Source organism: Apodemus sylvaticus, chromosome 22 (genome assembly GCF_947179515.1).
Source record: "Apodemus sylvaticus chromosome 22, mApoSyl1.1, whole genome shotgun sequence".
In the NCBI taxonomy this organism is placed as follows: Eukaryota; Metazoa; Chordata; class Mammalia; order Rodentia; family Muridae; genus Apodemus; species Apodemus sylvaticus.
Genome location: NC_067493.1, coordinates 29,949,043 through 29,962,538, shown reverse-complemented (window position 1 = coordinate 29,962,538; position 13,496 = coordinate 29,949,043). Strand labels below are relative to the sequence as shown.

Genomic DNA, 13,496 nt, shown 5'->3' with positions numbered 1-13,496 from the left:
CAATTAGGCCCATCATGGATTAATTTTTTTCCTTACCCTGTCTTTTTCTACCTACCGTAGCTATCAGATCATTATAAAGAGAACTTAAACTTTTTTCTACAATATCTTTTTGAAATTTAAAGGACCAATGACCTTTTTTTCAATCAACCACTACTCTACTGTCATTGAATATTTACTAATTGATAGAAATTTTATTTTTCAAAGGCTGATCACCTTCCAGAGGATCTCTGGGGTGAGAGCTTGGAGCACTGAACTCATGCCTCCAGATGAAAACATCACCACAACTGTGCTACATCCTATGCTTTCCGGAACAGTGAGAAAATCTCCAATGTAGAGAGAAAATGACATGAATTAACAAAAATTATAATAAAATGTAACCATTTATATACCTACACATTGGCATTTCTCAATTTTAAGCATAATTTATCAATTCTTCCTCAATAATACAGTATCAAAAATAAACAAAATGTACAAAATAAAACTTAAGCAATCAAAGTGTTTATAAATGTTTGGAGAATTCAAAGAATATCTTTTGATTTAATCCCAAAAGAATACTAAAATATGAAAGAAATGAACACAACAATTTAGAATATTATCATGTAATTTGTTAAAGAAATATAAAGAAAAACAAAGGGGAATGATGACTGAAAAAATCATCAAGTCTTATACACACTTCAGCAGAAAGTCTCTGAATTATAGTGGATCAAATAGAAGACAGAATTTCAGATCATGAAGGAAAATCAGAGTTGTAGGACCATTAAGTCATGAATATTAATAAATTTGTTAAACTGTTCAGTGGAACTTGTAAGTTTTGGGGAGACAAATAACTCAATGAGTTTCTGAATAGAACTATGACACAGATTCTATGTCAAATGGAAAGAATATTCTCTCATAGTCTCAATAAAATTACAATAAAGAAATTCCCAAACTGAAGGAAAGAAATGTCCATTCAAATTGTAAAATGCCAAGTGTACACACATACTTATAAAATGGATAAAGAATACCACACAGATAAGACTGATTTCACATTAAAGTTAAAGTGGTGAATAGACAAAATAAAAAAAAATTGTACTGGAAGGTAATGTACAGAGCCATATTTGGGTGTCATACCACATGGTAGGAACTTGACACTAGCCAAGGACAATCCCTGGCTTTGGGCAGGAATCTATTAGGGCATAATAGAGAAGTAGGTTAAGGCAGGAATTTTTATCCTTGGGTCAAGTGCTAAGATTGTACTTGAGGATGGACAAGGTTAACTTCTCCAGGCTAGCCAGGATCCTGCTCAACCTAGGGTGGAGTGAAGGTGAAGCTCATTGTTCCTCCAGGTCTACAAATTCCTGAATTAAGCAGGTGACCCACCCAGCTGCTGGAGCAGTCAAGACTAGGACCTCCAGGAGAAGCTAGACAACTTCCACCAGAACTCAACCGGGAGTCTGGGGGAAAGGGTTTGCCTAAATTGTTAAAAGTTCTGACCCACATTAAATTTTCAGCCTTGATCGGTAAAATATTGTCCTGGCCCTTTTTTCTTTTTGCCCCTTCCCCATCTATCCCTCAGCTTCTGTACCAGCAACCCAGTTCGTAATAGCTGCAGGCAGCTATGGAATACAACAAGGTACAAGAGGAAGGACTCACTCATATATAAAGAAAATTCATCAGCCTGACTTCTGTCTTCTCAATGGTAAACTAGAACCTTTGGAAGATATATCTCATGTTTAAAACATAAGTACTGTTGAAAAGTATTAATATATAAAAACCTTATTGATTACAACTAAAGGAAGAGCAAAAACTGTATGTTAGTTCAGTCTAATGAATTGCCTAATGAATTACAATAAAGCCTGCATGTATTATACAATGGAAAGAACCATTTGAATGGAAGAAAAAGGTGTATGCAACCAAGAGTCTGAGGGGAAAGAGTTTGAAAACTGCTTAGGCAATTGTTAAAAAGAAGACCTAAACAAGGCCTGAATGTACAATTCAGTAAAGTGATAAGAACCAGTTCATGCTTTTCAATAAGAAATCTAAAAATCATTTCAATTCCTTTAGCAAAGGACACAGATTAAGAGTGAATGTAGTGATGCATCCTAAACCTCAATAGTCAGGAATCTCATGGAGGTAGATCATTATGAGTTTCATCCATCTGGTGTACATTGCAAGTAACAGACCAGTCAAAATCATGAGCCTGTCTACAAACAAACAAACAAACAATACACAGACTAGCAGATTCGATTAGAAATTATAATTTGTCTTGCTGATCCCAAGAAATATATCCAACCATCAAATATCAACATAGGAAATGAGCATGCATTACTATTCTCATATACCAAAACTAATCACCAGCATATAGATTACTTTATACATTTAAGGGAACTATGATCCATGTAAGCTTGCAACTTTTAATGTATATGTAACAATATGCAAACTCCATTTCATAAAGCAATTACTAGATATAGTGTCACAGAATAACTTCTGCCACAAAATAGTGACTTCTATACATACTCTTAAAATTAATATACTATCCAGAACAAAATTTCCAAACATTGAAAGTAAATGATATTTATTTAGGTTTCTTTCAAGTTATAGTGAAATGATTAATATATGTAAATATAAAAATATATTTTTTATTTACTGAAAAGGGAAGTAAAAACACTTTATGACAAAATTAAAGATTTACATGGAAAATTCTGTATTTTACCAGAAATATTTTCCATGTAAATCTTCAATTTTATATGAAACTGCTTATAATTCCACCTTCAATTAACTTAGAATTATCTTTATGCCTATCATTTTATCTGTATAATTTCCATAATCTTTAATTTTAACATGTTTTTCTATATATTCCTTTAATTTTATGAGAAATATTTTCCATGTAAATCTTCAAGTTTATGAGAAAATGTAAAAAATATAAATCATGACATTGATGGCTCAATGACATAAGTCACATGGCCATAAAATAAAATTACCGCAAAACAGGAACCTATGTAGCAATGATGGATAACCACATGTAATATGAAAGTATAAAGGGGGAATGGAAACAAATCATACAGTAATGAAAATCAGAAGGTGGGAGAATTAATTGTTTATGGATATGCTGTGAAGAATTTTGTACATTGTATGCTAGTTACAATAAGAGTAAGATCTTGATAGTTGAAAAATAAACTACATACTCATAGAGAAGACTAATGGATTGGAAATGTCACGTGTAAAAAGCTTCCTGACATTATTCAAAAAAGGATCCTGAGGATTGTTGAGGGAATCCACCTTTACTCCAAATGAAGTGCTTATGATCACATCCAAGCTGTAGGGACCAAAAATGCTGCAAAGAAAGACAAGGGGTTTAATATGTGAGCAACATCGTTCCTGAATTTGTCTGCAATTCAGGACAATTGGTCTGCAGGGGCAAATTGTCTGCAGTATATTTAGTACAGCCTGAGTTTACTACTTTGGAATCTTCAAAATTCGAAGTGATTTTGCTCCCCACATAATTTCCAGATATCATCCCTCTTCAATTTTATTAAATAGATATAGTAGAGATTTGGGTTTTTTTGGTATTTTTCTAAGACCCTCAGCAAAACATGAATTTTAGATTGTCCAAAGTTATAGCTTGTAAAATTCATGCCATAATAATGATTTTTGATGAACCTCATACATTCTCCCACAGTTCTTAATTTTAACAGCTGTAGCTTACCTCACTTTTCATCTTTCTTTCTAAAGTATATAATTTGTCTTTTAAAATAAGAGACAGCAACAGCTAATCTAATTTTGTTTTATGTATACAAGAGGGAGATTCACCCAAGTTTATCTGGGAAGTGTTCCTTAATACAAGGTTCATAGTACGATAACATCATACTGATTCCCTTTTCTGTGTCTAGAATAATTTGGAGTATTTAAAAAGTAGGGGAGTTCTCCAGAAGTGACAGAGCCCACAGCCAATACATGCATCATTACTTACTCTCTCATGGCAATAGACTTGCCTTTCTCTACTTCCATACTCATATTTTTCACCAGCAATTCTCCATAATGTTGGATGATGGGGAACATCTAAGTACAAAATGTAATACACTGTATTGGTATTGTCAACATCTGAGTTTCCCAAAGAATAAGAGTTTTGAAATTATGAAAAGAGTTACATTTTTACAGAGGTGTAAAATGAACCTCACCTGAATCAAATAAACACCAAAAAAAAAGGGAAAAGGGAAAACAATATCATATAGCACAAAGCAAAAAAAAAAAAGACTATTTTTAGCAATGTTAAGCACAAAAGAACATGTCTTGGAAGAATATATTATTCTCCCTCTTCTCAGATACAGTTGATATTATCTGTAACAAAACATCCTTTATTTTCTTACCTCCTTCAGTTTTCCACTGGTGAAAGTTGGAGAAACCAATGACCGAATTCTTTTCCATTCTTCATTCTCCCTTCTAAAGAGACCCTTTTTCATAAATCCAGAAGGACCAAGAGGCTTCAATAACAAGAAAAATAGGTTTTTTTCTTTCATTATTTTGGTTATCTTGGCAGTTGTAAAATATTTATAAAATAGACAATATTCCTTAACTTTTTTAGTAATCCTCTTCTAATTGGCATAGTTTTTGCAAGTCTCTCAATAAAGTTCCTCAAACTGGGACTGGACCAGTGGCTTAGTGGTTAAGAGCACTTGCTAGGTTAATAACCACTTATTAGTGAGTGCATACCATGATACACCTTTTGAGTCTGGGTTACCTCACTTAGTATGATGTTCTCTAGCTCCATCCATTTGCTTAAGAATTTCATGAATTCGTTGTTTCAAATGGCTGAATAGTACTCCATTGTGTAGATATACCACATTTTTGCATCCACTCTTCTGTTGAGGGATACCTGGGTTCTTTCCAGCATCTGGCAATTATAAATAGGGCTGCTATGAACATAGTAGAGCATGTATCCTTATTACATGTTGGGGAATCCTCTGGGTATATGCCCAGGAGTGGTATAGCAGGATCTTCTGGAAGTGAGGTGCCCAGTTTTCGGAGTGGTTATTAACCTAGAAAACTGGAATACCCAAAACATAATCCACACATCAAATGAGATACAAGAAGAAAGGAGGAGTGGTCCCTGGTTCTGGGAAGACTCAGTGAAACAGTATTCGGCAAAACCAGAATGGGGAACAGGGAAGGGGTGGGAGGGAGGACAGGGAAAGAGAAGGGGGCTTACGGGACTTTCGGGGGGGGGCTAGAAAAGGGGAAATCATTTGAAATGTAAATAAATTATATCGAATAAAAAAATTAAAAAAAAAGAGCACTTGCTAATCTTTCAGAAGATCCTGGTTCAATACTTAGCACACTAGTCTGGTGGTTCACAACTAGCAGTAATTCCAGGTCTTGGTATCTGAGGCCCTCTTATGGTCTCTGTGACCATTTTCACAAATGTCATCCACATACATATACTCAAGCACACACATGTGATGAATGAATTAAATATGTAAAATACCTCAAAGTACAAGAAGTATATGTAGGGGTATCTGATACTGTATTAACCTGTCCTATTACAATCTTCACATCAGTATAATTTACTCATAAGGAAAACTTCCCTTTAAAGTGAATAGACAGGAAGGAGATTGAAATACAGTTTCTAAGTCAGTATAGAAAAAATGGAGTCTTAGTTAGGACTCTATTGTTATTTCTGTGATACAGAACATGGGTAAAAGCAACTTGGTTTGAGAGGGTTTATTTAAGCTTACAGGTTCAGATCACATTGCATCAATGAGAGAATTCAAGGCAGGGACTCAAGGCAATAATGGAAGTCAGGAACTGAAGCAGAATCTCTGCATAAATGTCACTTACTGGATTGCTCACCTGCTTTTATATACAACCCAGGACTAACTGCCCAAGGATGGTGGCAACCATAGTGAGTTTTATTGTCAGTCAGTAATTAAGAAAATGCCCCAACGTCTATGTAGAAATGAGCTGATAGAGGCATTTTTTCAATTGAGGATTCTTCCTAACTATGTCTAGGTTTATGTCATGGTGCCAAAAATCAACCAGCATTGTAAAAACAACTCTCCAGTGTAAATGTGACTTTTATTTACCAGATGGTAATGATTAGCTTGGAGATTTACTACTGAATGAGCTCACCCTTTCTATCTCTATCTGAACTCAGGTCTGGCTGTTTCAACTCATATTCTTTGGCTCAAGCTCCTATTCAAGCTTACTGATTCAAATGGGCTTTTCTCAGCTTCTCGCTGAATTGCTCTGGTTGGCTTCAAACTAACTTTGGAAATTTGTTGTAATTTTCTGTCTATTTTTTATTCTCTGGATTAAAACGCCCCTGCTGACCTTCACTCCTCAAACTGTACAAACTGATTGGAACTCATGAACAAACTCAACTGAACCCAATTGAACTTCACTAGCTGAACTGTGCTCTGTAGTGTGAATTATTTAAAAAATAAATAAATCCCACACTACTGCCAGCAAGGCACTGGCAGATAGCTGGCCTGGCCTCTTCTCATCTCTGCAGTCTCTTTGCTCACATTTCCAGCCATGTGCCCCTTGTGGTTATCAGTCATAAATACCTGTAACCTTGTAAAATCAAAACTCTCGAGGCTTGTAATTTATCATTTAGATTTATATTAGTAGATTCTCAACCCACAAAATGCCTGTACAATGAACTCAAAACTCATGTGATACAAACACAAGGTACTCATGTAGATTGGGCAAATGCACACTAGTTATTTTTTAATTATCTACCAAAAAAATCCACAATACTCATGGCTCCCTGAACTTTGTGGTTCTCACCCTGCTTTCTCTCCTATAGATTCCATCTTGTCTCCTCCTCTCAATCTCTTCTGTCTCTCTGTACCTATCTCAAAATTTCTCAGCCTGCTTTTCTTTTCCACCTCCTAAGCACAGGCTCTTGCCTTATATTGTGCCTGCTTTCACCTGTGCATAGACAGAAATCTATATTCCCCCCTTTTGTCCAATTAAAGTCCCTTTTCTATCAGATATAATTTGAGCACAATGAACATTGTTTTGTTATTTATAAACTATAAGTTACACCTGACACCCAGTCTATCTTTTTGTCAATTAAAAAACCAATCTGTCATCTATCTTAACTTGAAAAAGCTTTTAATTTTATATCTGTTATGTCTCGTTTTAGTTCATAGAGTATCTGAAAACAATCTTCATATATATATAGAATATATAATATATAGAATATATATATATACTCAATGTTAAATAGCCTGGGTTGGCTATAAGACTATAACAAGTTCTTAATCCTTCCAGAAATCTAAGAACAATAAATATTAAATGAAAATATAGGCAGTCTAACATAGCTTCCAGGACTGAGGCAAATTAGAGAGACAGTTGTCTATCTAAACAGCCCCAGTATGTCAGGAAGACTGATCATCATACTTTAGCTTTCTGGCCTAGGATCATCTGACAGACCTTTGTAATGTAGAATTTTGAAGGACTGATAATTCTTTCTTTGCAGAGATTATCAGTCGACTATTCTACATAATGTGTCTTTTTCCTGGACAGTATTTTTCCTGTAGATGAAATAGGAAATCTCTGTCCCATTCACACATAACTACAATATACAACCCCATTTGGAGTTAGAGATATTCAGCTGTTTCTTTGAATCCATAAATGGGGAACTGTTAGGAGTTGATATGTCTCAACAATAAATGGATAAATAACATCAAACTTCACAGTCTGTGAATTTCTGATCATTTTTAAAACCATCTGTCTTTGTAAAGTAATCTGAACTGTTGTTCATTATCTGCTCTGAGCTATTTATAAACAAAATATATTGTAAGCACCTTAGGAATTAACTCAGAGCCAAGAATTGGTCATGTCTTTAACTGAAAGGCTTAATCCTCTCAGATCAGTTCATAGTAACAGTTATAGAAGATCTGAGTCTAAGCCTTGTATTCTTAAATGTGTTGCATAGGCACAATGCCTATATGAGAGTAAGAATATTAATCCCAATTTTATATCAATAAGAGATGTATATCAATGTAAACCTTAAATTTGATTAAAATAAATTCTGTACAAAAGAAAAGAAATTATGACTTTAATTTTGTAACTATTATAAACATTTCTACCAATTGAGATTATGGCTATGTAATCAATTTTACCTATTTACTCCCTGTTCAAATTATTATCATTTCTAAATTCCTCAATTAGACAACTTAGAATAACCACTTCCATCCCCCAAGCCCAGGGAGCTGGGGTGATGTCTCTTCATATATTCTTCCCGCTGAATATGGGCACTGAGATATCTTTGAAGGCTGGAATGGTAGTCCTTGATGATTTCTGTGTCCTGAATGGATCCAGTTGAAAGCCCTGAGATCAGGAGTTCCAGCAGGACAATTCAGCATGTCTGACAATGAGACTCAACAAAGCTGTATATTCTCTAATATACAAATCTCAATACAAAATTTTACTATCATCAAGATATCTGTGTGAAATTTATTAGTCTGTGTATGGCGTTCAGACTAGTTCACAGACTTAGAGCAACCATCTTGCCTCTTATCACAGCAGATCTCAGAGCCCACTTTCTTTTTTTCAAGGTTCCTGTGCTTGAGTCATCAAATGACTCAATGCTTCACTGATCACCAAGACTAAATTCCTAAGTCATAGGCTAAGAATAATACATTTCTAGTAGATTCTAGTGTCCCACATTGATGTGAAACCTGTAGTGTGAAATATTAAAAAAACAATACATGCTACTGTCAGCAAGACACTGGCAGACATCCTGGCCTCTTCTCAGTCCAACTAACAGCCCTAACCCTAATGCTAACGCTAAGCCCAATCCTCACCCTAACCCTAACGCTAACCATGACCATAAACATATCTTAAAATAATGTACAGATTAAGGTGCTAGTTACTGCACTAAACAAATTGTGTTGCCTTTTGATTTTAAACTAAGATTTTGTGATGTTTTCCTTCAGGTAGCAACTCACCTGTGTTCCAGAGAACAGACTGGCCCATTCACTGGTGCTTTTCCAGTGGTAGTATGGATTGCTATTTTAATATTCCCCACTACAGCCCTCCACTACTGATTCAATATTCTCTGCTCTTAAGTAGCCTATCGTTCCTGTCTGTTCTCATGAGAATTCGGTGTATCCTATCTCTGACTCATTCTGTCAAGTCTTTCTCTATTCATCACATTCTCTTTCCATCAAAGAGAGGTCAATTTCAAACATGACTGTTTCCTTCTACAAACTAACATCATGTATACTGTTAGAGAATAAAGTTGTGTACTAAGGGCAAGTCTGTATTCCAGAAATATGTTATAGTTGTACTATACAGATGTGTCACACAGATGTAGAATGTCTTTGAATGTGAGCCATTACTAGTGCAGCTATTTTTTGTATTAAAATTCCTCTAAAATCACAATGATACACATAAGACACAATATTGCCAAACTTTTGCAAAGATAAGTTTTTTACCTATCAGTGTATAGAACATGAGCTATTTTAAAAGGATGGAATGATCTTGTAATTATTAAATATCAGAATATTGAAGGACTAGATAGGATTAGTTTAAACACTAGGTGAATATTATGGAAATATATTTTCTTGACTATTTATATTGAAAAATAAGCAAAAGAGAATTATAAGTTTATTTTCCCAATGGAAATTTTCTTCCATTATATGCATCTGCCATTGATTTTAACCTGGAATATACCAATATTTCCTGATGATATAAATACATGTTAATATTAAGAGGGAAAGAGGGAATCTTCCCTGCTCTCTATGCCCTCTGGGGCAAGCCAAGCTGTCCTGTGTTTTATCAATTTGGTTACAAGGTGCCTTCATTTTAATTGAATTCTTGAAACTCTTAATTTCTTTATTTCTGTCCTGACCCAGAGATTATTGTGTCTAGAATTGTTCAATTTCCAGAAGTATGTTGGCTTCCTGGTGTTTATATTGTTGGAATCCAGCTTACTCTGTGGTCAACTCATAAAATAAAAGACATTATTTCAATTTTTAATATCTGTTTTAGTTTTCTCAATGACTGACTATATGGTAAATTTTGGAGGAGGATCCATAATGTGCTAAGAAGAAGGTATATTCTTTTGTGTTTGGGTGAATTATTCTATAGATGTCTGTTAGGAACATTTGATTCATAATGCTCATTAGTTCCATTATTTCTTTCTTTAGTTTTTTTCTGGATGTCCTGTCAGTTTTTGAGTGTGGGGTATTTAAGTCTTCCACTATTAATTGGTGGGGTTTGATCTACTATTTAAGCTATATTTCATTGATAATAATATATTAATTATTAGATAAGTCAAGCTTACTTCTTCGGTCCATTTGCTTGCAAAACGTTTTTCCAGCTCTTTACTCTGAGGTAGTATCTGTCTTTACTGTTGAGGTGTGTTTCTTGCAAGAAGCAGAGTAATAGATCCTGTTTTGAATCCATTCTGTTAGCCTGTGCCTTTTAATGTGGAACTGAATCTGTTGACATTGAGAGCTAGTACTGACCTGTGATTGCTATTTCATGTTATGTTGTTGCTTTTGGTGGTGGTGGTGGTGGTGATGGTGGTGGTGGTGTTGGTTGTGGTGTTGGTGTTGGTAGTATTGGTGGTGATGGTGGTGGTGGTGGTGGTAGTATGCTTGTGTGTGTGTGTGTGTGTGTACGTGTATATATTTTTGTGTATGTGCTTTCCTTCAATTTGGTCATATAGAAGTACTTATTTCCTTAGTTTTCTTAGATGTAATTATTTTTCTTGTGTTGGAGTTTTCCTTCATTCATCTTCCATAGGGTTTGGTTTATGTATAGATAATGTTTGAATTTAGATTTGTCTTGAAATATCTTGTTTTCTCCATCTCTGGTGATTGAGTTTGCTGGGAACAGTAGTCTCTGAGTTGGTACATGTGGTAAATTAGAGATTGCAAGGTATATGACCAGATCCTTATAGCCTTTCCTGTCTCTGTTATGAAGTTAGGTGCAATTCTGACTCTCTAAGAAGCCAATTGTGAATTACCTGGCCATTTCCCTTGCCACTTTTAATGCTTGTTTTTTGCTCCATAGATTTTGTGTTTTATTATGTGCTAGGAGGATTTTCTTTTCTGATCCTGTTCAACTGGTGTTAAAAACTCTTGTATGTTTAGAGGCATTTCTTCTTTAGATTGGGAACATTATCTTCTATGATTCTGCTGAGAATACTTTTTGGGGGGCTTGGAGGTGGTACTCTCCACCTTCTTCTATTTCTATTATTCTCAGGATAGGCCTTTTTATGGTATCTCAGATTTGCTGGATGTTTTTTGACAAGAATTTTTTAGTTTTAGCATTTTATTTGACTGATGCTTCATTTTCTTCTATTGTATCTTGCACACCCAAGATTCTTTTATATCCTGTTTTTTCTTGGTGATGTTCTTCCTGCTTTCTTTCCTAGGTTTTCCATCTCTAGGATTTTCTCAGTTTGCGTTTTCTTTATTGCTTGTATTTCTACTTTCAGGTCTTACACAGTTTTATGTATTTTCTTTACCTGTTAAATAGTATTTTCTTGTAGTCTTTAATGGGTTCATTTGATTTCTCTCTGAAGACATCAGTTTTGTTTGGTTGGTATTTTCCTATATTTCCTTAAGGCTTTTATTCATTTCCTCTTTAAATGCTTCTATCATCTTTATAATATTGGGTTTAAGTCATTTTATGTTTTTGGTTGCTAAGATATCCAAGGCTTGTTGTAGTTGGGTAACTGTACTTTGGAGATGTCCTATTGCCCTGGCTACTGTTGATCGTGTCCTTTCATTGCTCTTTAGCTATCTGGATGGTTTTGGTCCCTAGATGTTCTTGCTTTAGTAGGTATAGGGAAACGGGTAAACCTCAATGGTTCTGGTGTTGAATGACTCTAATGGGTATCCTTTGACTGTGTGTTTCTTGACTTGTAGTTTTGTACAATTCAGGAAGCTCATGTCTGGTGACAGTGGGTGGAGTGTGGCAGGAAAATGTAGGTCTCCCTAGCATAGTAGGCTGATCCAGGTATCTTGGCTTGGTCAGAGGTCTCCGAGAGCAGGGACAATACCTGTATGAAGGGAATCTAACCTGTGTGATTCAGAAGTCTGATGAAGGTGGAGGAGAGGTAGTAGTAGAGTGAAGGTTCCCTTGGGATAGCAGGTTGATTAGGGCAGCTTGTCTTGATCCAGTTTTCAGAGCAGGCAGAAAAGATGGTATGGCAAGGCAAGCTAATCTGTGTAGTTCAGGGGTCTCTAGTCTGTTGGAGATTTAGGAAGGTGGTGGGAGAATGGAAGTCCCTCTGGTTTGGTGGGCTTCTCAGGGCGTCTTGGTTTAGCTCAGACATCTCCGAGAACAGAAAAATGGGTGGAAGGAGGGATGCTTAACCATATACTTCAGTAGTCTTATGAATTTGGAGGAGAGATGACAGGAGAATGGACGTCCCCCTGGGATATTAGGTCAATCAGCATAGTATTAATAATTGATTAATTAATCCCAGTGAGGGTTTTGCTACAAACCTCAGTGATTTATGTTCCTGAATGAAGGACAAACACAAAGCCTTCATATTTTTTGTGATTTTTTATTCGATATATTTTTTATTTACATTTCAAATAATTTCCCCTTTTCTAGACCCCAACCCCCCGAAAGCCCCATCAGCCCCCTTCCCTCCCCCTGTTTTCCCACCCAGCCCTTCCCACTTCCCTGTTCTGGTTTTGCCCTATATTGCTTCACTGAGTCTTTCCAGAACAAGGGGCCACTCCTTCGTTCTTCTTGTACCTCATTTGATGTGTGGATTATGTTTTGGGTATTCCAGTTTTCTAGGTTAATATCCACTTATTAGTGAGTGCATATCATGATTCATCTTTTGAGTCTGGGTTACCTCACTTAGTATGATGCTCTCCAGCTCCATCCATTTGCCTAAGAATTTCATGAATTCATTGCTTCTAATGGCTGAATAGTACTCCATTGTGTATATATACCAAACTTTTTGCAACCACTCTTCTTTTGAGGAATACCTGGGTTCTTTCCAGCTTCTGGCAATTATAAATAGGGCTGCTATGAACAAAGTGGAACATGTATCCTTATTACATGCTGGGGAATCTTCTGGGTATATACCCAGGAGTGGTATAGCAGGATCTTCTGGAAGTTAGGTGCCCAGTTTTCGGGAGAACCGCCAGATTGATTTCCAGAGTGGTTGTACCAATTTGCAACCCCACCAGCAGTGGAGGAGTCTTCCTCTTTCTCCACATCCTCACCAACATCTGCTGTCTGCTGAATTTTTAATCTTAGCCATTCTGATTGGTGTAAGGTGAAATCTCAGGGTTGTTTTGATTTGCATTTCCCTAATGACTAATGAAGTTGAGCATTTTTTAAGATGCTTCTCCGCCATCCGAAGTTCTTCAGGTGAAAATTCTATAACTCTGTTCTCCACTTTTTAATAGGGTTATTTGGTTTTCTGGAGTCTAACTTCTTGAGTTCTTTATATATATTGGATATTAGCCCTCTATCTGATGTAGGGTTGATGAAGATCATTTCACAATTTGTTGGTTGCCGATTTGTCC

General features: G+C 35.8%; 1 protein-coding gene across 1 annotated transcript in view; it reads right to left on the bottom strand.

Annotated features, from left to right (window-relative positions):
* The window catches only part of LOC127672484 (cytochrome P450 3A13-like), a 77,492-nt gene that overhangs the window by 33,380 nt on the left and 30,616 nt on the right, over window positions 1-13,496 (bottom strand). Inside the window, exons 5-7 of the mRNA XM_052167627.1 lie at window positions 4,347-4,460; window positions 3,950-4,038; window positions 3,165-3,313 (exon numbers count right to left, since the gene is read on the bottom strand). Coding sequence (XP_052023587.1) covers window positions 3,165-3,313; window positions 3,950-4,038; window positions 4,347-4,460 — 352 coding nt within the window. The remainder of the gene's footprint in view (window positions 1-3,164; window positions 3,314-3,949; window positions 4,039-4,346; window positions 4,461-13,496) is intronic.